Raw genomic sequence first — 21,941 nt, forward strand, 5'->3', positions numbered from 1 at the left:
CAGGTCATGACCCCAGGGTCCTGGGATCGAACCCCTGCTCGGAGGGGAGACTGCTTCTCCCTCTGCCACTCCTCCTGCTTGTGCTCTCTTTCTCTCTGACAAACAAAATCTTAAAAAAAAAAAAAAAAAAAAAAAAAAAAAAAAGAAGCTGACAGCGAAATTAGAAATTATCTTCAGTCAAAATGACAGATCTGGCTTAAGGAACACAGCATCCCCTAAAAAGTGCCCTCAACAGTGGCACTGAGTGGGTTCTCTTCTCTACGCCCTCTGTCCAGGAGATTCATTCTGTGAATGTTGCCTTCTTTAGAAAAAGGGCCTTTGCACAGGTGATTATCAGGTAAGCATCTTGAGACGGGAAGAGTACTCTGAATCATCCAGGTGGGCCCTAAGTACTATCATGTGGAAGAGGGAAGAAAATGGAGGTTAAAGACAGACAGGACAGAAATCAACATGCAGACAGAGAGACCAGTGTGAGATGGGCACAAGTCAATGCATGCTGGCAGGAGGCCAGGAAAGGATTCTCTTCTAGAGGGAGAACACCACCATCACCTTGACTGTGGTCTGGCCAATACTGACTACGGACATCTAGCCCCCAGAACTAATAAATCTCTATTGTTTAGAGCCACCAAATTTGTGGCAATTCATCACGGCAGCCACAGGAAACTAATGAAGCAAGTACAGGGGACCCTTGAACAACACGGGTTTGAACTGAACGGGTCCATTTTCACACGGATTTTTTTTCGATAAATACAGTACAGTAGTGTAAATGTATTTTCTCCTCCTTGTGAATTCCTTAATAACATTTTCTTATATCTAGCTTATCTTATTGCAATAACACGGTATTTAACACATATACAAAATATGTGTTCATCGACTGCATTATCAGTAAGGCTTCTAGTCAACAGTAGGTTATTAGTAGTTAAGTTTTGGGGGAGTCAAAAGTTATACACAGATTTTTAACTAAGCAAGGGGTCAGTACCCCTATTCCCCCACAATGATCAAGGGTCAACTGTAATTTCTTATGATTTAAAGTAAATGTAGTGGTAGAAGAAATGAAAATGAAAGGATTTACCATCTACTGAACACCTACAAAATTATTTCATTAAACCATCAACATCAATCCCATTATTATTAGCCTTTTTTTATAGAGAAAACCCACTTGGTACCATGAGCAGATCTGTTTATTTTACATTGCAATAACAGCTATTTGTAATTGCTCTCTTTGACCATACACTGATCAGTCACACTCAATAAGAAAACTGACTTTCTATTTCCCTAAATGAACTTGGAGATATAAGAGAATGCTATTTTAAATTATTTCATGCAAAATTCTCTCTGAAAAAATATATATAATCACCAGTGAAAAATCTGTTACTTCTTCCTACTGAGTTCTTTTGGGTGCAAAGATTAAAGAATTAAAAATAATTTTCAAATAAATCTGAGATAGTCATATCTCAATATATGGTTCTGCTTAAACTGTCTTACGAATTCATTAAAACATTTTATTTTTCATCATGTTCAGTTAGCTAACATATAGTACATCATAAGTTTTTGTTGTAGTGTTCAATGGTTCATTAGTTGCGTATAACGCCCAGTGCTCATCCCAACATGTGCCTTCCTTAATACCCATCACCCAGTCACCTCCCTTCTGTAACCCTGTTTGCTTCCCAGAGTCCAGAGTCTCTCATGGTTTGTCTCCCTCTCTGATTTCATTTTTCATATTAAAAGTAGTCATCAATCCAAAGACAGATAAAAAATTCTGTGTACCTGGCCCAGTTGAGGAGTTTTCAGATACCACAAAGCATTCACAGTGAATAAAATGACAACAGGCTTTTGGACACTCACTTGGTACCTGACACTGTGCCCAACACTGGAGATGTGGCAAAGACCTGGCCTAATCCTGTACTCAATGGGGAAGGCACATGCTTCCAGAACCTCAATTTGCATATCAATGCTATTACTTTAAAACAAGCTTCATTTCAAAAAATTTAAAAAATTAATGTTAGAGTGATAAAGAAACTTGTCTGTAGTCATCAGCCAGTCAACAGTATAGGTTCTATTTAAACCCAGGAATATCTCAGACCAAGCAAAGTGAATCCCCTTAATTAGGACATCATAATGTCTGAATATATTCTTACAGGCTTTGTACTGATACACTGATAGAGCTGTTTGACTATTAATAAAGGAGACATCAAAACTGTTGCCATGGTACCCTATTCTAACAATAAAAAAGTCAGTCAATTAATTACACCTACCTGGTTATTGCTGGGGTTGGTACACCTCTTGTACGCAAGGTGGGTTTCCCTCGAACAACTGGTACATCCGCATTTTCTGAACCACCGTTCAAATATGTTAATTCTTGGAGCTGTGCTTGCCTGATTTCATCATTATAGTCCTACAAAAAAAGACAGAAGATATAATTCACCTTATGTGAAAAATACAAAAGTATTTAGGACAATAAAACAATTTTTAATAGAAAAAAAGGGCGAGAGGAATAGTTGAATTCATAAAATAAGATTTGAGTTTGTTGAAATAAAAATGCCTCAATAAATTGTTGTAAAAAAGGAAAAAAAAACAAACAGTATTTTTCGCAAACTAAAATTTTCTACAATCAGCCATTACTCCTTCTGCTGGGCATACTTCCCAAGTAAGATACTTATAATAAAATTAAAATACCATATACAGACACATGGCATTGTTATTTACAACTCAATTCAACTAGCAGTTACTGTGATCTATGAAGTCCTCTAACAGAGCTGGAGGAGCAAGCCCGCGTCCCTGCAGCCAAGGAGCTCACAACCTAACAGAGGAGGAAGACATACATACCGCAGGATAGCTATACTGAAATTAAGAACCACATGTACACATTCTTCTTGTACATTTCCATTTGGATATTATACTAGAAAAGTGCACCATTTTCCTAACTGAATACATCTTATTCTTGGAAACTTGCTCTTCTTTTAACATTTTTAAACATTCATCTGAGAAACCCTGGGAGTCATCCTTGATTCCTCCTTTCCTGCGTATCTCCAACCCCATTCAAGAGTCATCAAGAAAGACATGTGGTAAATAAATGAAAGTGTGATCTGTTTCACAATAAAAGGAAAGTTCAGGTCTAAGTGGTCAAAAAGGAAAGTCCTCTAACTCAGCTATGGGCAATAAGAGCAGGTTCTCTACAAGAAGTGTCATCTAAGGATGAGTGTGAACTAATTACCAGAAGACGGGCAGTAAAGTACTCTAGTTGGGGCTAGAAGCATATTAAGGCCTAAAGAAATGGCGTCTAGGGAACAGGAAGAAGTGCTATGTGGCTGAATTATAAGAATGACTTGGAGTGTGTTTGATGGGGGTATATGGTCTCAAAGTGGAGAGGAAAGCAGAAACCAAATTAAAGGAAGCCTTAGTCATTTTCAATATAACTTTAAAGGTTTAAAATTAAGGGTACTAAAAAGTACTTAATAGTTTGAAGGAGGAGAGTTGCAAATCTAGGTCTGTGTTTTAGAAATATTATGAACAATTGTATGCCATCAAATTAGGCAACTAAGATGACAGAATGACACGGATGAATTCCTACAAAGACACAAACTACCAAACTGACTCAAGAAGAAACAGAAAATTTGACAGAAAAGCCAAGAGACTAAATGAGTACTCAATAAATGTCCTGCAAAGAAAAGCCTAGGCCCACAACACTTTAATGGTGAATTCCACAAATAATTAGTGAAGAATTAATGCTAATCCTTCACAAACTTCCAGAAAAATGAAAGAGGAGGGAGTACTTCCTCACTCTTTCTATAAAGCCAGTACCGTCTGGGTACCACAACAGACAAAGACATTATAAGAAAAGAAACCTAGAGATGAATATCCTTATGAATATAGATACAAAGGCTCTCAAAAAAATTAGGAAGCCAAATCCAACAGCATAAACAAAATAAAAGGAGGAAAAACACACAAGAACCACGTAAAACTTACACAAGAATTGCTAGGTTGGTTTAATAACAAGAATCAATTAATGTAATACCATAATAACAGAATAAAGAACAAAAAATGATCATTTTAATACAAAAAACAATTTGTGAGAAGAATCTAAAATTTAATGATAGAAACATTCAACAAACTAGGAAAACCCATAGTTAACATCATAATTAATAGTAAAAAAGTAAAAGAATCATCCTAAAATGAGGAATAAGACAAGGATGTCTACTCTCACCCCTTCTAACCAACATCGTACTTGAGGTTCTAGTCAGGACGATAATGTAAGAAACAAATAAATGTTCAGATTGGAAGGGAAGAACTAAAACAACCTTTATCCATAGATGGCATAATCCTGTATATAGAACATCACAAAGAATCCACAAAAAACATTATTAGAGTAAATAATAACATTACAAAAGGTTTCGGGATATAATGAGATCAATATACCCAAATCAATTTTATTTCTTTACACTAATAATGAACAATACAAAATTAAAACTAAGAAAATAATTCCACTTAAAGTAGTATCATAAAGAACAGCATATTTAAGAATAAATCAACAAAATAAGAACAAGCTTTGTATACTGAAACCTATAAAATACTGTTGAAGACATTTTTTAATCTAAGTAAATGGAGAGATATCAAATATTCATGGATAGGAGGACCTAATGCTATTATGATGACGATATCCCTGCCCTACTCTTCCACCTCCCAGACTGACCTACAGAGTCAAGGAAATCCCTATCAAAATCCCAGCTGGCTTCTTTGCTAAAATTTATATGAAAATCCAAGAGACCGAGTATATCCAGAACAATTTTAAGAAAAAAGAAAAAGCTGGAGGACTAATATATTCCCACTTCAAAACTTACTACAAAGCCATAGTAACAACGACTGTGTAGTATTGGCTTAAAGGGTAGACATAAAGATCAATGAAACAGAATTGGGAGGCCAGACGTAAGTTACTATAGATTGATGTCCAAACAGTCTCTTTAATAAGTGGTACTATAATAACAAGGAGAACACTGAAGATAATGGAAGCCTTTATCAGCAGCAATGAAAACTGATCCAGCCACTTGGGAAAACCAGTTAGCACCGCCTCAAAAATGTTAAAACACAGAGCTACCACGTGACCTAATAATTCCACTCCCAGGTCACACCCAAGAAAGTGGGAACATACATCCAACCCAAAAATCTGTACATGAACGTTCACAGCAGCATTTCTTGATAATAGCCCAAAAATAATGGAAATATTATAAAAACCAGAAATAACCCCAACCAAAGTCCTTGACTAATAATGGACAAATAAAACATGGCATATCCATACAACGCAATATCCCGCAATTAAAGCAGCCTGAATGAACCTTGAAAATAGTAGCCTAAGTGAAAGAAGGTAGGACAAAAGACTACACATACTGTTCTGTTTTACACAAAATGTCAAAAACAGGCAAATCCATAGAGACGGATTACCTGTGGCCTGAGACAGAGAAGTGAGGGACAGCAGGGGACTGGAATGGGGAGTGCTTGCTCACAGGTATGGGGTTGCTCTGAGGGATGAAGATCTAAAACAGACTGGGGTGATGGCTGTGTAACTGTGAACGCACACTAATCCAGTGAACTGTATACCTTAATGGATGAATTGTAGGGTGTGTGAATTATATCTCCATAAAGCCTGCGTAAAAAGCAAAAAAGTAAATTAGTGGTTGACTAGGGAGGAAGAAGAATGGGAAGTCACTGTTCATTATGAGGTTTACTTGGGGGGTAATAAAAATGGTCTTAGGTTATGGTGACAGCTGCGGAACTCTATGAATACACGAGAAGCCACTGAATTGTATACTTTATAGGAATGAATTTTACGCTGCGTGATTTGTATCTCCATAAAGATATTAAAAGGAAAAAAGCACACTAGAGGCAGAAATTCCAGATGGAAGCTTGTAATTCCAGTATGTGGTAAAGACAACTGGAGTAGGGAAGTGGCAGGAATGATACGGAAAGGTAGATTTGGCGTTATTTATAATGTTGAATTTTATTAAAAATGGTAATATCCTGGATGTGGGAGGTATATCAGCAAAGTCAAGAATGTCAGTGGGCATCTGGAAGAGAAGAAGGATAATTAACAGTGGTACCATGTTGTAATCAGTTTGGTACAGGCTGAATCTCTAATGGCCTATGACATATTAATAATGAGGGTGTCCCACAGCAATCAGACATAAAAACTGGAAATTTAGAAGTTAAAGATATGGATGCAGAAGTAGACAAAGAAGGGTTACTCAGGCCCTACAGAGCACCAAGCAGGGCCTGTCATCAAGGCTGGCCTATGGCCGGCCCCTGGCAGATAACCTCTAAGCCCATGGAGGGGACTGCCTGCTAAGAGAGTTTCTGCATGCGTAGGCTTGAGGCCATGCTGTCCCACTGTGGCCAGATAAGTCTGCCCTAGCAATGGATTAGTGGGGAACCTTTGTTTTGGCTCAGGAAGTGGGGTGGTGGTGCTGGACTGGGAGTAGCAGAGGTCAGGTGCACGGGTGCTGGATGCATACGTCCCTGATCCCCAATAAAAACCGTGCATAACAGTGGCGCAGGTGAGCCTCACTGGTTAGCAACCCCTCACGAGTGTTGTCCCATATCGTTGCTGGAAGAATTAAATGTGTCGTTGTGTAATTCCCCTGGGAAGGGACACCTGGAAGCCTAGGCCATATTTTTCCTGGTCTTTGCCCTGTGCTCCTTTTCTTGCGGATTTTGATCTGTATCCTTTTGTTGAAATAATCCATAATCACAGTGTATAACCGATTTTCTGAGTCCTATAGGTCCTTCTAGAGAATTATTGAGTTTGAAGGTGGTTGTGGGGACCTCTAGCAAGAATTCATCTGTATACAAATGTCAGCAATAGGCAGGATTGTTTGGGGCACGTTCCTGGAGTGAAAGAAGGGCTCTGGACATCGACATAAAGGAACAGAAGAAATGCCACAGAGGGGAGACAGTAAAGGGGAGGCAAGCACCTAAGAAGGGCATGGAGGTCATCCTAGCATGCAAGCCACAGGAAGTCAGTGCTGCGTTCACATTCTGTCAAGCAGCCAGGTACTCATCCCATGGGATTCAATAGTAAAGCCAATATTGAGTTCAGCATAGGTCGTTTTGGGAAGGGTGGAGCTGGAATCCATCTCAGGGGAAGGAAGAGGGAGTGGAAGAAAGTCACAGACACAGTGCAGGCGGGCAACTTTTCCAGCTGTGTGGCTCCAGGAAGAGGAAGAGGAGGGACTGCCACTTGAGCAAGGAAGGCAGGCTCTTGCGATAAAAGAAACAAGCTTTCTGAGTGTGAATAAAAGATTCAGAGGCTACGAAATAGACTTAGTACATTTATAAAAAACAAAAAACTCTGCTATTTCTTCCTTACTTTTCAAAAGCAGAATGTAAAAAATGACTTGAAACCTGTAGTGAAAGGAAAAGTAGCACAAACACCAGTCTAAAAGGAGTCAGTAGGAAGCTGAAACCATAGTAAGCAAACACTCGCAGAGGAGGGGGAAGGGAAGAGAAATGAAGACCAATTCAACCTGCTATGATTAGCGGGAGAGGCACAGGACCAGGAGTCTGGGTCTTCCTGCAGATAGAGGTTCTTTCTCTCACTTATTTAGGGCATTATGATCTCAAAAGAGTCATCTGAATCTATCATTATTTCAACCTCTCTAAAACAAGCCTATTAATATGTTCATTACCATTTTACTAAAAATGTGTGAAGATTAATAAATTATTTGTAAAGCACATGCTAAAAAAAATGTGCTACATAAATGCTAAATATTTGTCCTGTTGAAAAGCGCTAGGAGGTGTGACACAAAATTGTATGTGGTTCAAAAATAGATTCATGGGGGGGGGGCGCCTGGGTGGCACAGCGGTTAAGCATCTGCCTTCGGCTCAGGGCGTGATCCCGGCGTTACGGGATGGAGCCCCACATCAGGCTCCTCCTCTATGAGCCTGCTTCTTCCTCTCCCACTCCCCCTGCTTGTGTTCCCTCTCTCGCTGGCTGTCTCTATCTCTATCAAATAAATAAATAAAATCTTAAAAAAAAAAATAGATTCATGGGGAAAAGAACACAGCATCCAAAAATACCATTAAAAATTTAAAAAGGAAAAAAAATTGCTCTAAGTAAAGTGATTACAATGGTGTCACAGAAATTAGAATGAAAGCCCATTTTAAACATAATCTTTGCAAAACTACATTTTCAAGAAGACAAACTGTGCAGTTAGAAACAAATTATGGAATCTGAGTCAACACATCTGGGTTAAGCCTGAATTTAACCAGTTGGACTCACCAGCTTCGTGATGTTAGACAACTTTTTAAAACTTTAGGTGACTGTTTCTGTCTGATAGAACTATTGATAAAATCATTGTAGTTACAATTTTCTTGGTCTTTAACGATGATTTTAAATCAGGAGGGTAACCAAGTGACATATGCTAGCATACAGACTAAACGATAATTCTACATTTTAAGCTATTCATTGGTAAATTATCATTTTAACTCCCTATCAGAAAAGTGAAACTATTATCATGCTAATTCTAACATGTCGATTGTGAAGAGGAGAAAAGTGATCAGAATTCTAATTACACAGGTATACATAGGATTTTACTGTCCAGTAAATTTAGAACATATTTAAATATGTTAGCCTAGAGAATGGGAAGAAAGTTTTTAAATGAAATCATCAAAAAATTCATTGAAATTTAGTGGATTCTCTGCCAAGAATGTTCTCTTCAGATGTATTTGCCCAAACATGCCAATGATTATGTCAAAGATTAATCCTGGGATCAATGCCTGTGTTATAATCTATAATAAAGAACATAAATGTTCATTATTTGAAGACTGATTACATAAATTCTAGAATATGCATACGATGAAATATTATACAGACACTAAAAAGAATGAAGAGAAATTTTACACATCCTCATATGGCCAGAGGTCCAAAATAATCTAAGATTTAAAAAAAATAAATGTAATGAGAGAATATAGGACTTGTAGTTAAGCTAAACACGGAGCCTAGTAAAGCCTTTCCATAAAAAGCAACAATAAAAGCTAAACAACAATAAAAGTTAAAAACAATCATTCCAGAACTCTGGGAACTGACCGAAGTTACGTAATAAACTGAAAACACAGTAAACTTATTCGTGTCAGGTATGAAAAGTGGGAATCTGTAGCATTTTGTCTGGGGATGCTGCCATCCCCCCTCTCCAACCCAGATGATGTGCCAGTTCCACCATGGGGGAAAGACATGGAAACCAATAATTTGCTGCAGGGGGGATTCACTTAATTTGGAAGAAAGCGTGGAAAAAAAAGCCCTATGCATGGTCAATATCAGTAACAACTTGGTAGCAAGTACATAGAAGTCCAGTGAATCAGCAAGCCTAATATTCAGGTTTGGGGTGGGGCAAGCAAGAGACTGGCAGACTAGCCAGAAGCTTAACAGCCATGCAGAGCCTTGATGTGTTCTCTGCACATCTCTGCTGAATGGAAGGCTATGCACACGTACAGCAAAGACTGGAGAGAGCTTAAAGCTCCCCACACATCCTTCCCTGACAGTGACTCTGGGCATGTGCAAAGGAGATGCAGGGATTAAGACCTTGGTCACAGGCAAAGTAAAGGCCAGGGCAAATGTGACAACTGACTAGCCTATGGGTGCTCCCCCACAATTCCATCAGTAGAGGGCGGAAGTCTTATTAACCCAGGTGTGTTGAGCACAGCCTCTGACTAATGCTGGTGATGTCTGAACAATGCTGACACGGGGATGCGCCCAGCAGGCCAGGCTTAAAATAAAAGTGAGAAGGAAAAAAAAAAGAACAAAGCCGTAAACCATGAAGTAGACAGACTCTGCTACTTTAGTCCAAGTCCAGTTAGATTTAGTCCAACTAAATTACTAAAGAAACGAAGGAAAAAAAAAACAAAAACCCGTGGAGACTAAAATGAATCACATTACAAATGTACTATATGTTATCTGAAGTGTGGAGTTTTCAAAAAAAAAAAAAAAGCTAAGAGACATGCAAAGAAACAAGAAAATGGGACCCATACACAGAAAAAGAAAGAAAGAAGGAAAGCAAGCAAGCAGGAAGAAACTGTCTCGGAGAGGGCCCAGATGTTGGACAAAAAAAAAGAGAGAGAGATTTTCAGGAAAAAAGAAAAATAAGAATAAAAAGAAAGAAGAGAAAGTATAGCAATTTACAATGAAATTTAACCAAAGGAGTTCGACAACAGATTTAAGATGGCAAAAGAATGAGCCTGCAAACTTGAAGATAAGCTAATTAAAATTACCCGGTTAGCAACACACAGAAGAAAGGATGAAGAGAAAGGAGCCTCAGAGATGTGTGAGACACCATCAAGTGTACTGACATAAAAATCACGGGAATCCAGGACTGCACAGGGAATCCAGGAGCACAGGAGAAAGACAAAGGCAAAAAATTTTAAAGAAACAAAGGCTGAAAACATGCCACATTTGGAGAAAAATGTATACCTATGGATCCACAAAGCTTAATGAGTATGGAGAATAAGCATACACAATCACAGTCAAATTAACAAAAATGAAAGACAGAATCTTGGTAGCAGCAAAAGAAAAGCAACAGATCCCGTACAGAACAACAAAATCGTTAAGGATTCTTCTCATCAAAAATAGTGAAGACCAGAAAGCAGCAGACTGGCCTCCTACCACCTGAAAGTAAAATCTGTCAGCCAGGAATTACATAAACTATCTTTTAGAATATAGGTGAAATAAAGACATTCTGGGAAAAAACAATTTTCTTGAGGGATAGCAGACCTAGATTACAAGAAAGACTAAAGGAAGTTCTTTGGGCTGCAAAGATGTATCACCATATGGCAACTCTATCCACAGAAAGAAACAAAGGGCACCAGAAATGGTAAATGTGAGGGTTAATAATACAAAGATTATAAAAATATTTTACTACAAGCCAGTATCCCTCATGATTATAGACATAAAGATCCTCAACAAACTACTAGTAAATCAAATCTAGCAACATGTAATATGACCAAGCAGGATTTTACCTAGGAATGCAAGGTTGGTTTAACATCTGAAAATCAAATAATGCAATATACTATTATTCACACACACACACACACACACACACACACACACACACACAAAGGAGGAGATAAATCACATGATCTTTTCAATGGGCTGAAAAAAAAAAAAGACAAAATCCAATAGTCATTTATGATAAAACTCTCAAAATCCACGAACAGAAGAGAACTTCTTCCACAAGGTAAAGGGCAGCAAGGAAACCCTTACAGCTGACATCATATTTAATGGTGAAAGACTAAAATCTACAAGCAAAGATGTTCCATCTTCACCACTCCTGCTCAACAATGCATTCAAAGTCCCAGTCAGTGTGGTAAGGGAAAAATAATATAAAAAATAAAAGACATTAAAATTTGAAAGGAAGAAGTAAAACTTACTTTCTTCACAGATAACATGATTCTGTATGTAGAAAATCCTAATGATTCCATAAAAACCAAAACAACACACAACACACTAGAACTAATGGAACAACACAGTCGTAAGATACAAGATCAGTGTATAAAAATCAACTGCATTTCAATATCCTGGTAACCATCTGAAAATGAATTTTTTTAAAAGGTTTATTTATTTATCTGAGAGAGAGAAAGAGATAAAGAGAGCACGAGCAGGAAGGGCAGAGGGACAGGGAGAGAGAATCTCAAGCAGACTCCCCAATGAGCGTGGAGCCCAATGTGGGGCTTTATCCCAGGACCCTGATATCATGACCTGAGCCGAAACCAGGAGTCATATGCTCAACCACTGCACTACCCAGGCACCCCTGAAAATGAATTTTAAAAGTTCCATTCACAATAGCATCAAAAAGTATACAATACTTAGAAATAAATTTAACAAAGAAATCTACGACTGGCACCCTGAAGACTATAAAACACTGCTGAAAGAAACAAAAAAATATCTGTTAAGTAGAGACTCTTCATAGTCGTGGACAGGAAAACTAAATATTGTTAAGATGGAAATTATCCCCAAATCGAGCTATAGATTCAATCCTCTGTCAAAACCCTTGGAGGGTTTTTTGTAGAAATTGACAAGCTGATCTGAAATATATGTAGAAATGCATAGGAACCAGAATAGCCGAAACAACTTTGGAACAGAACTTTTTCTTTAAAAAAGAATCAACAACCTGGATTTCAAACCAAATTGCTAGAAGGCTAAAGTAATTAAGAGCATGACACTGGCATACGGACAGGCATATAAATCAATGGAACAGACCCGAGAATGCAGAAACAAATCCATACATTTATGTTCAGTGGATTTTCAACAATGGTATCGCAGTTCAATAAGAAAAGGATTGTCTTTTCAACATATGGTGCTGGGACAATATGGTGCTGGGACAATATGGTGCTGGATAGACAAACCTAGATCCTAACTTCACACCATATCCAAAAATTAACCTAAAATTGATCATAGACTTAAGTGACAGAGCTTATATCTAATAAAATATTAAGAAAACACAGCAGAAAATCTTTGTGACCCTGGGTTAAGCAAAGAGTTCTCCTGGTCAGCCCAGATTCAAGGGGAGAGAAGTCAGATCGATGTCTTGGTGGAGAAGCATAAAGGGGTGGAGTGGGAGGTCCTGTGGCAGCCTACGTGGCTAGGTCAGCACTCCCTAGTCCACACCGAATGACCACTAAGACATTAAACCTCTCCTCAGTCTTGTCAGAGTAGCAATTTTATAACTGCTTATATGAATATCTGATTCTTATCTGTCTCTCCCATTATATGGACACCACAGGGGCAGAAAAAATAACGTCTTTTATTAGTTCCCATGTATCTATCACATAGAAAGTACTAAAAAACTTTGTTTCTAAGCTACATGAATAGGGGCACCTGGGTGGCATAGTCGGTTAAACGTCTGACTCTTGATTTCAGCTCAGGTCACGATCTCTGGGTTGTGAGATCAAGCCCCACATCAGGCTCTGCACTGGGTGTGGAGCCCATTTAAGATTCTCTCTCTCCCTCTCCCTCTGACCCCCCCCCCCACCTCCCTCTCTCTCCTCCCTACAAAAACAAAACAAAACAAAAAGCTAAATGCATAAATGGATCATCATGTTGGCTTGAGGGAATTAAGGAAATTGAATCATTTTCAGCTCCCAAGTAAAATGACTTAATACAATCCCATGGCTCGGTTTTCCAGGGAAATCATGATTTAAAATATCCTTTCCCTATAAATTCAACAATTTTCCCCACAGACAACATAGTCATGATACATGTGCTGTGGTATGTAAGTCCATCTCCTAGACCAACCTGGGGTTGCCGAAGACAGTCTTACCTCAGGCAGCTGTTGGGCAGGTGGGACAGCTTCTCTAAATAAAATGTCTGAAGAGTCACAGTGTTCAATGGTTTAGCTTTTTTAAATCTAGTACATGCAAATAATATAAAAAACCTAAATTAACTTTCATAATGGAGGTAGGGATGTATTCTCTTCAAATTATCACATTCTTAGCAATGTCAAAGTGTCGCGGAAGGGTTAAAACAGAATAGCAATTGTTATATTAACAAAACATAAGGGGTCCCTGGGTGGCTCAGTCAGTTAAGCATCTGCCTTCAGCTCAGGTCATGATCTCAGGGTCCTGGGATTGAGGTTTGCATCAGCTCTCTGCTTAGCAGGGAGCCTGCTTCTCCCTTTCCCACCATGATCTCTCTCTCAAATAAATAAAAATCTTAAAAAAAAAAAAAAACAAATAAACAAAAAAACAAAGCATAAAACACCTGACAGAAGCCAGCTAACTATCAGCACAGTGCCCTTCTTCTCTGAGCTCCTCATGCTTACATCTGTCATCATGTTTACCACGCTCTACTGACATCATTGGCTTACGCTTCTCTCCTCCCCTACACTACAGAGTCCTCGAGGGTGGGGGCTGCTTCTATTCATGGCTGCTGGTCCAACACCACACAGTGCTTGCTGCACGGAAGGCTCTGATGCATTTATATTGGAGCACAATGGCTTTGTAGGTGACTTCAGTGTCACAAAAAGGCTGAGGACGTGTGAGTCCCAAAACCTCAACTAGTGATTATGTTCTTCAACTTTCTTGGCCGGGTAGCCTTACCAGTACTATCTAATCTCTTCTAAAAAACCCTTGCCTTGTTTATAAAGAAAGAAAAATGCCAATTCACAGGGATACTTTTAACAAATAAAGTATTGTGCAAATAATACTTACTGATAAGAATTACCAAGGATTAAAATAAAGGACGGACTTTGAAGTACAAATGAACTATCAAGGAAAATTGTACTAACAGGAATGAGGAACTTTTTGATTTCTTCCAGCGCGTGTCCCATCCGGGCATATGCTTCTGCTGGTGGAGCAAAGACTTCAATGAGAACATGGAGGTCATCATTGAGGTGGAAGTACTTTGCTTCTCCACTTTTCCTCAACTCTTCTTCCTGAAGAAAGAAAAACCATGCTTGAAAGGGTGTCTTTATAAGAAAAGAAACAGGAAGGCTACACAGAGCTCCTCTGGCATGCAGCTGTCACAGAAGGTTCCCTCAACGGCAAGCAGCACCCTAAGGATGAGGATTAAAACACAAATCGCACCTTCTACGAAAACACTGAAGGCTTCCTGCTGCTATTGGAATAAGTCTCAACTCCTGCTACTGGCCTCAAGGGAGACCCTCTGCTGTGTGCCCGGGCTTTGTCTCCTCCCGTCCCCCCAGCCCGACCCCTCTCCAGGCGCTGCTCAGACCCCTGGTCAACTGGCTGATCTCCTAAACTCCTTCTGCGCTGCTAACGCCGAGCATCTGTGATGCTGCCAAAACCATTTCCACCGTCAAATTACCTAAAATACCTATTGTTTCTTGACTATTATCTAATTTTCCTCACTGGAGGTGATCACAACAGAACAAAAACCATGACTGTCTTCTTTGGTGCTCATTTTCAAACTTGTCTAGAAAAGTGTCTGGTATACAGCTGACACTCAACAAATACTTCTGAATGATAGATAAACAGTTTTTACTCATTTCTATATTCATTTGCTCATTCGTATAGTCATTCAAAAAACATTTCTACATGCCAGGCACTGTATCTGAGGATAAAACAGTGAATAAAATAAATGAAAGACTTTATTACATGATTTTACATAATTATGATACACATTTAAAAAAAAGGTATTTTTTTTTGTTTACATAATGAAACTCAGGGGAAAAAAGAGGAGGAAAAAAACCTAGATCAGTCAGCAAGAAACAAATGATTTTGGTCCATTATCTTCTCCTAACCAGCATTCATTCTAGTGGCAAATGACAGAATCTGGGTCTTTTAAAAGTCTTTGTTTCCAACATTCAAATCAGACAGATTAAGATGAGTAAGTACCTACACCTAGAGTGATTTCCAAAACAGGGGGAACCTTCCTGGCCTCTGTAAAGCACCAAGCCCACGAGAAGGAGAACCCCAGAACTCCTGGCAACAGCACCGTCTAACTCCACCACGGGCCAGGAGGTCAAAGACGCACAAGCACCCTCGACTCCACCATGTAAGACTCTGGCTTGTACTACTTCACGAATATGATTCCTTCTAAAGAAAAGAGAGATCTAGAGCATGACAAGGAAATGGGGTTTTGAGTCAGAAATACCCAAATCGTAGCCATGCCAGACACCAGGTGTGTTTAGACAGATTAAATGTAATCCAACCCTTAATTTGCAAAATCAAATTGGTGTTAACGTAAGTATATTAATGCAGGACCGTTGAGAAGAGTGAAAAGGACCAACTTTCTGTAAATGCCTCGCAAACGAGAGCAGGTACACACTGCTTTACACAGGCTAGGACTCAATAAATGTCACTTTCCTTCGCATTTATGGAAAGTAGGTCAGAAATGGAAGGAAAAGAAGGAAAAATATTTGAAGCAAGGAGAGCAAATACAAGCTACCGTAATATCCTCTGCATTTCCTTCGAAGTTGGTCACGTATAAAAAGCACAATTCTTTCAGGCCAACGGTAGACTACTTGTTCTAATCGGAACACTTTCCATCACTTGATCTGGGACTCTGCCTTTCAGAGCTGAAGTTTTAAACTTCATAAAATCGAATTTTATGTTCAACAGTTCACTTCTGAAAGTATAAACTACTGACATAAACACTGCTTACCTCTCAAACACAGCATCACGCTAAAGACATTAATGAGCGTCTGTAACTGATTCACAGCGTGGCCCCGCCACTGCTACCCCAGATGGAGGTGGGAAGCGAGGCTTTCTTAGCCCAGCCTGCTGTCACTCATCTCCACACAGCGAGGAGCTTTACCAGGTTCTTTCCTGGGTTAGCAGGGACAGGCGACATGGTGTTTGGGCAAGAACACAGACTTCGTTTGGAGTTCTGCTTTCAAATCCCGAATTCCACATTTACTGTGTAACTTTGGCCGGGTTACCTTTTCATCTTGAAGAGGGGATTTTAAGTGCAGAGCAACAGTATAGGAACTACTGCTCACAGGGTTGTTGGAGCAATAAAGGAATCGTCAGCATAGTAATGAGGAGTTATTAGTAATATAAAGGAATTGTAGTAAAAAAAGAGTTTCACGTTTATGGACACAAAAAGTCTTTAGAACTATGCTTAGTACATAATAAACAATAAATGATGACTACAGCATTAATTATTCTATTATTCTATAATATAGATGACAAGGGCAGAGCAGCTAGCACGCTGGCACGAACTGAAGGCTCGACAGACCACAGCATTACAGTGATTACTATGCTATGTAACCAACTGACGCAAGTCAGTAATGACTCCCATAATTTCATCAATGTAGAAAATACAAGAATAAAATGAATTATGGTCTCATTAGAATTTAGATAGTGAACACTTTGAAAAGCTAAAAGATGAGATTTTAATACAAAGTAATGGAAATCTCTTTAAAAATAAACATTATTAACTGAGAATTTCTGCAGACTAAAAGGATCAACAGAAATCAGCATTCCAGAGCACAGGCAGTGAGGACCCGACTGCAGCACAGGACATGGGATACCAGTGTACCCACTTCCGTAGCAAACCTGGTACTTGGATTATCACCTGTGGTGACGTCAGTGAAATGCTCTTGACGATGTGACCAATGGCCACGTGTGGCAGAGGACAGCCACAGCATGATGTGCGAGAGGAAAACAAGGTGGGGGAGTGGGGTGAAACGGGTTGCTGCTTACTCTACTGGAGTTCCAAAAAGAAAATGACAGACTCAAGACTTGACATTATGAGTTCAAGTCTCAAAGAGCCAGAAGTAGCCTAGAAGGTTCACTACTTATGGAGCCGACTGGGAGAAGCAGAGTTGAAGCCTGTGTGCTCCCGAAGGATGGCCGACTGCCCAGCCACCTCTCCTGTGGGGTTTAGGAAAATGTCTGGAGAATAGTGAAGATCTGAGAACTGGACTGGCAACATATGGGAGGATTCAAAAGACCCTAGTATTCAAATGTGAAGGCCCCACTGAGCCTTCCACACTGGCAGAAGCCTATTGGTGAGACTTCTCTTACCTTGTTTAAATAGCTGAGGTAGTTCCTTGAAAGGAGAGGACAATTCTCAGGCTTTTTTTTTTTTTTTTAAGATTTTATTTATTTATTTGAAAGAGGTAGCGAGAGGAGAGAAAGAATACAAGTCGGGGGGAGGGGCAGAGGGACAGAGAGAAGCTGTCTCCCCATGGAGCAAGGGGTCCAACACTGGGCTCGGGTCCAGGACCCTGGGACTATGACTTGAGTCAAAAGTGGACACTTAACTGACTGAGCCACCCAGGTGTCACACTTTATTACTGTTTCTTGGCATGACCTCCTGGCCTAGGCTCAGATCCTTGCTTGCCGCAGGGATGCAGAGAATAAGAAAGCTAATAATAGCTGTGAACACCTCCTTGTGTACATGTGACACTTCCTTGTCTTCCCAGCAAGCATCTGGGGCCTTTTACTAGAGCGACCATGCACTGAAAAGAAGAAATACCCAAAAAGCCTGAGGATTAACAAACCTGACTGAGCAGATGCTGCTCCGCTGAGGGCCACTGATGACAGGGGGGTCTACAGGGTCAACAGATAAAGGACTTCTGATCCTATCCCTTGACAGCAGCTCAGTGGACTGTAAACCCTGAATGTAGGCTACTTCCCCAGTTCCTGGGTGTCTTGATGAAATGAAATGATCAGCCACTTACAGAATCTCAATAATGATTCTCAGACCAATGTGGTCAAGGACACAGAAATGAGAGGATTAGTGAAGGGTTGGTAAGTGGTCTAGGAAAGCAGCCGAGACCGACTGAGTGTCTAAGAGAACGGGGTACTCCATGCAATGCACAGCAGGCACTCAGTGACCAGGGAGACAAAGGGACTCATTTCAGTAGGTGTCAAAGCACCTCATTCCCCAGCCACCTCGGTGCTACTCAAGGGACTTGACCAGTGTCTGTGGTGACAGAGAGAGAGGTTAAATATTACTTCACAACAGACTCCCCTCTAAAAGGATTCTTAGCCACTGCCCTGCTGAATGCCCAATATGCCAACAGCAGAGGCAGCCCTTAAAATGACAACATAATCTGGAAAAACCACCAAGCCCTGATAGCAAGGTGATAATATTTAGAATCCTTTTCAGTAACTGGGTAGCCAGGCACTTGCCATTACTTGGACATATAATCTAGCTAAAGACTTGCCTTCCTTGCTTCCTTTGTACCTGTAAAACTATCTGTGGCACCGTCATCCCTGCCACCAGATGCCACAGGACGCTGCTTCTGACGAAAATATCTCCCTTCACAACAAACAAAATAAGCAGTATGTTGATGAATTCCACTGGTCCTATCATGTACCTCATGACCCGATGGCCCTTACTGAAGACCTAAGATATCAGCACCACACCAAAACCAATGACGTTCTGTATGGTGACTAACATAGCATAATAAAAAAAAATATCAGCAAGGATGGGCTAGTTTCCTACAAGTTATATAAAATTTCTGACCAACTGACCATTTCCACGAACTGCCAGAACAGATGAGTCAGGGAATCAAAGTAACATCATCTGAGTCAGCAAGGCTTAAGGAATAGTTAACCTAACCTGGTCATGCAGCAGAATTATTTCAAACACCCACTGAAAATTCATTTTGAGGTTCTACCCTCAAAAGGTTGTATGGGAATCTATATTTTTAAGCAGCATTCCATGTGTGTATGATACATAGCCCTGTTTTAATCAAATAATTTAATTTCCCTGATTAACCCAGATAATATACTCAGATTCTCTAAATCTCAGTTTCTTTACATGTAAAATAAGGAAAATGTTATGTATCTTCCATCATTTTTCTAGGGATAACACGGAGTAACGCACTCGCAGTAGCTGTTCGACAAAGAAATGGCAGCCATTTTTTATTATAAAAGCCTTTGTTTAGATGGACTTTTGTGTGTGTGTGAGGAGGCTGGATTTTGTCTAAATAGCGTTCTTGTGTGACACAATCATTGCTCAACATTTCATGGAAAGTGACCACCGAATGCGGTTCTGGTTTCCAGTCGCATCAATCTTTTCCGCAGTGACAGAGCAACAAGAGGACAATGGAGAGCAATGGGATAGCACATTAGGAAACGTGAAAACTTCTTTCAGAAGCAGGACATTGAAGAATGTGATCAATAAAAATAACTCAGTAATTTTAGCTTATTACAGGAAAAAAAAAAAAAGGCAGTTGGCAGGAATAGAGCCAAGTAGAGCTACTGTGTGTGAGGATACAAAACCACTATTAAAACATTTAAAATCAATTTTAACTTGATAAAATGTATAGGGTATCAAACGAAGGGCAAAAAGAGCAAATCCGAGTGTATACTTTACAACTATCTGAAATACGGGCATAGAAAAAGGGCCCCCAAGAACGCATCGGAGATGCAAACAGAGGTGCTGAGACCGCAGGTAACTCTTACTTCTCTTCGTGGTAATTTCAGTATCGCGATACTAAATGAAGGTAACAGTTACAGACGTGCACGTAGGACACCGTATATTCTGAAACCGGTCCGGGTGACTCATTTCTACACAGCACCACAAACTCATCCCCTTATACAACACTTTCACGTAATTTCATTCGTGACCCTAGCTAGCTCTAATATAGTTTGTATTAACACAATGCATAATCTAAAAGTACATTATGTAACTTGTCTCCAAAGTAGCCATTGTCTATGATGAATGTTACCTTTGCCTTGTCTCGCATGGAACCTTTCCCAAGGATGGACATTTTTGTCAAGGTTTCTTCTTGTAAACGCTTCAGAGAATTGCCACGGGGACCCAAAAGTTTCCCCACAAAGTTGAACTAGGGAAAAAACAAACAAACCAAATTTGTAACATTCATATCTGAAAGTAATTTATTAATCATGAATGTCAGTAAACACTACAATACATGGCACATCGCTAATAATGCCAAATATTTAAGTCCCTGCTGTATGCCTCACACTGTACAGTTTTCCAGAAACCACATATAACAGGGCTAAAAGATGTAAAGTAAAAACCAATCATGTCAACGATGGCTAGATTTCACACATTATAAACTAAGCTAATTCCCAGAAATCCTAGGTTGCTCCTGACAATTTTAACACACATTTGACTTCCACCATGAACAGTGCTATGACGAGGATGTAGGTGGGGAGGATGCAAGGGGCTCTAGGCTGGTCACTACAGAGTGTCTGGGTACCTTCTGCCTAGTCACCACTTGAGCCTTGATTAGTCAACCAGGGAGTGCGTTGGCCTGGATGAGTTCTCAAGGATTCGTTGACTCACAAAGCTTTACGACAAAATCCATCTATCTCTCCTAAAATAACTAGCTAGGAAAATGTTGACAAATTATTTAGTCTTGATTCTTAGGGCTCTTTACTTAACAAGCAGAGCAGAAGTGAATTCATTAAGGGTATGGACCCTGAGGCTACATTGCCTTGGTTTAAAACCTGGCTTTTCCATTTACCACCTGAGCAACCCAGCTAGTTAACCGGGTTACCTGACCTCTCTGTACCTTGGGTTCCTCGTCTGTAAGATGAGAACAGTGAAAGACAACAGAACCTGCCCTCAAAAGGCTGTTAGGAAGATTAAATGGGTCCACATGAATGAATCAGAACAATGCTTAGCACAGAATAGACAATAAATACACCTTGAATGAAAGGATTGTTACTAGGAATTTCACACAAATTTTAAAAGTCTTAACATAATTAAGGTAAGTCATGAATACTTCTGGTTCCCAGAAAGAAAGTCAGCCCTACTGACCAGGAGGGAAACTGTTCTCATTGGCAAGATTCCTGATTACAAACTCATGCAGCTGCTGCTTTTGGTATCAGCTCTCCTCCATGATCTATGCCACTGCTGTGCTGTTGCTGTTTTTAAAGGAAAATTATTCCTCAATTTCTCTATGGTAATTGAAGTAATTTTTTTAAAATACGTACTTTTAAAAAATCAAAACGGTATTTTTTCCTTGCCTACTTTTAATTTTATTGATCTTCAATGAAAACTCAAATATCTACAGTATTTTTAATCTTCATATGTATTTTTATTTTTTATTTTATTTTTATTTTTTATTTTTTTATTTTTTTAAAGATTTTATTTATTTATGTGACAGAGAGACAGCCAGCGAGAGAGGGAACACAGCAAGGGAGTGGGAGAGGAAGAAGCAGGCTCATAGCGGAGGAGCCCGATGTGGGGCTCGATCCCAGAACGCCGGGATCACGCCCTGAGCCGAAGGCAGACGCTTAACGACTGCGCTACCCAGGCACCCCATTTTTTTTTTTTTTAAGATTTTATTTATTTATGTGACAGAGAGATAGCCAGCGAGAGAGGGAACACAGCAGGGGAGTGGGAGAGGAAGAAGCAGACTCCCAGCGGAGGAGCCCGATGTGGGACCTGATCCCGGAATGCCGGGATCATGCCCTGAGCTGAAGGCAGACACTTAACGACTGCGCTACCCAGGCGCCCCTGTTTTTTAAATTTAATTTGAAGTCAATTACATTTTAAAAATATAGAAATG

The 21,941-nt window shown here is 39.7% G+C and overlaps 1 protein-coding gene across 2 annotated transcripts in view; it reads right to left on the reverse strand.

Moving 5' to 3' along the window:
* KHDRBS3 (KH RNA binding domain containing, signal transduction associated 3) overlaps positions 1 to 21,941 on the reverse strand; it is a 186,791-nt gene that overhangs the window by 82,430 nt on the left and 82,420 nt on the right. For both annotated transcript variants that reach the window (XR_006782360.2, XM_045812200.2), the window contains exons 3-5: positions 20,130 to 20,246; positions 14,265 to 14,411; positions 2,256 to 2,395 (exon numbers count right to left, since the gene is read on the reverse strand). Coding sequence is in view for 1 of the 2 variants with exons in the window: in XM_045812200.2 (XP_045668156.1) it covers positions 2,256 to 2,395; positions 14,265 to 14,411; positions 20,130 to 20,246 (404 nt within the window). In the remaining variant the exon portion in view is untranslated. The remainder of the gene's footprint in view (positions 1 to 2,255; positions 2,396 to 14,264; positions 14,412 to 20,129; positions 20,247 to 21,941) is intronic.

The sequence above is a fragment of the Ursus americanus genome, chromosome 9 (genome assembly GCF_024610735.1).
Source record: "Ursus americanus isolate L20-20 chromosome 9, mUrsAme1.1.p, whole genome shotgun sequence".
Classification (NCBI taxonomy): domain Eukaryota; kingdom Metazoa; phylum Chordata; class Mammalia; order Carnivora; family Ursidae; genus Ursus; species Ursus americanus.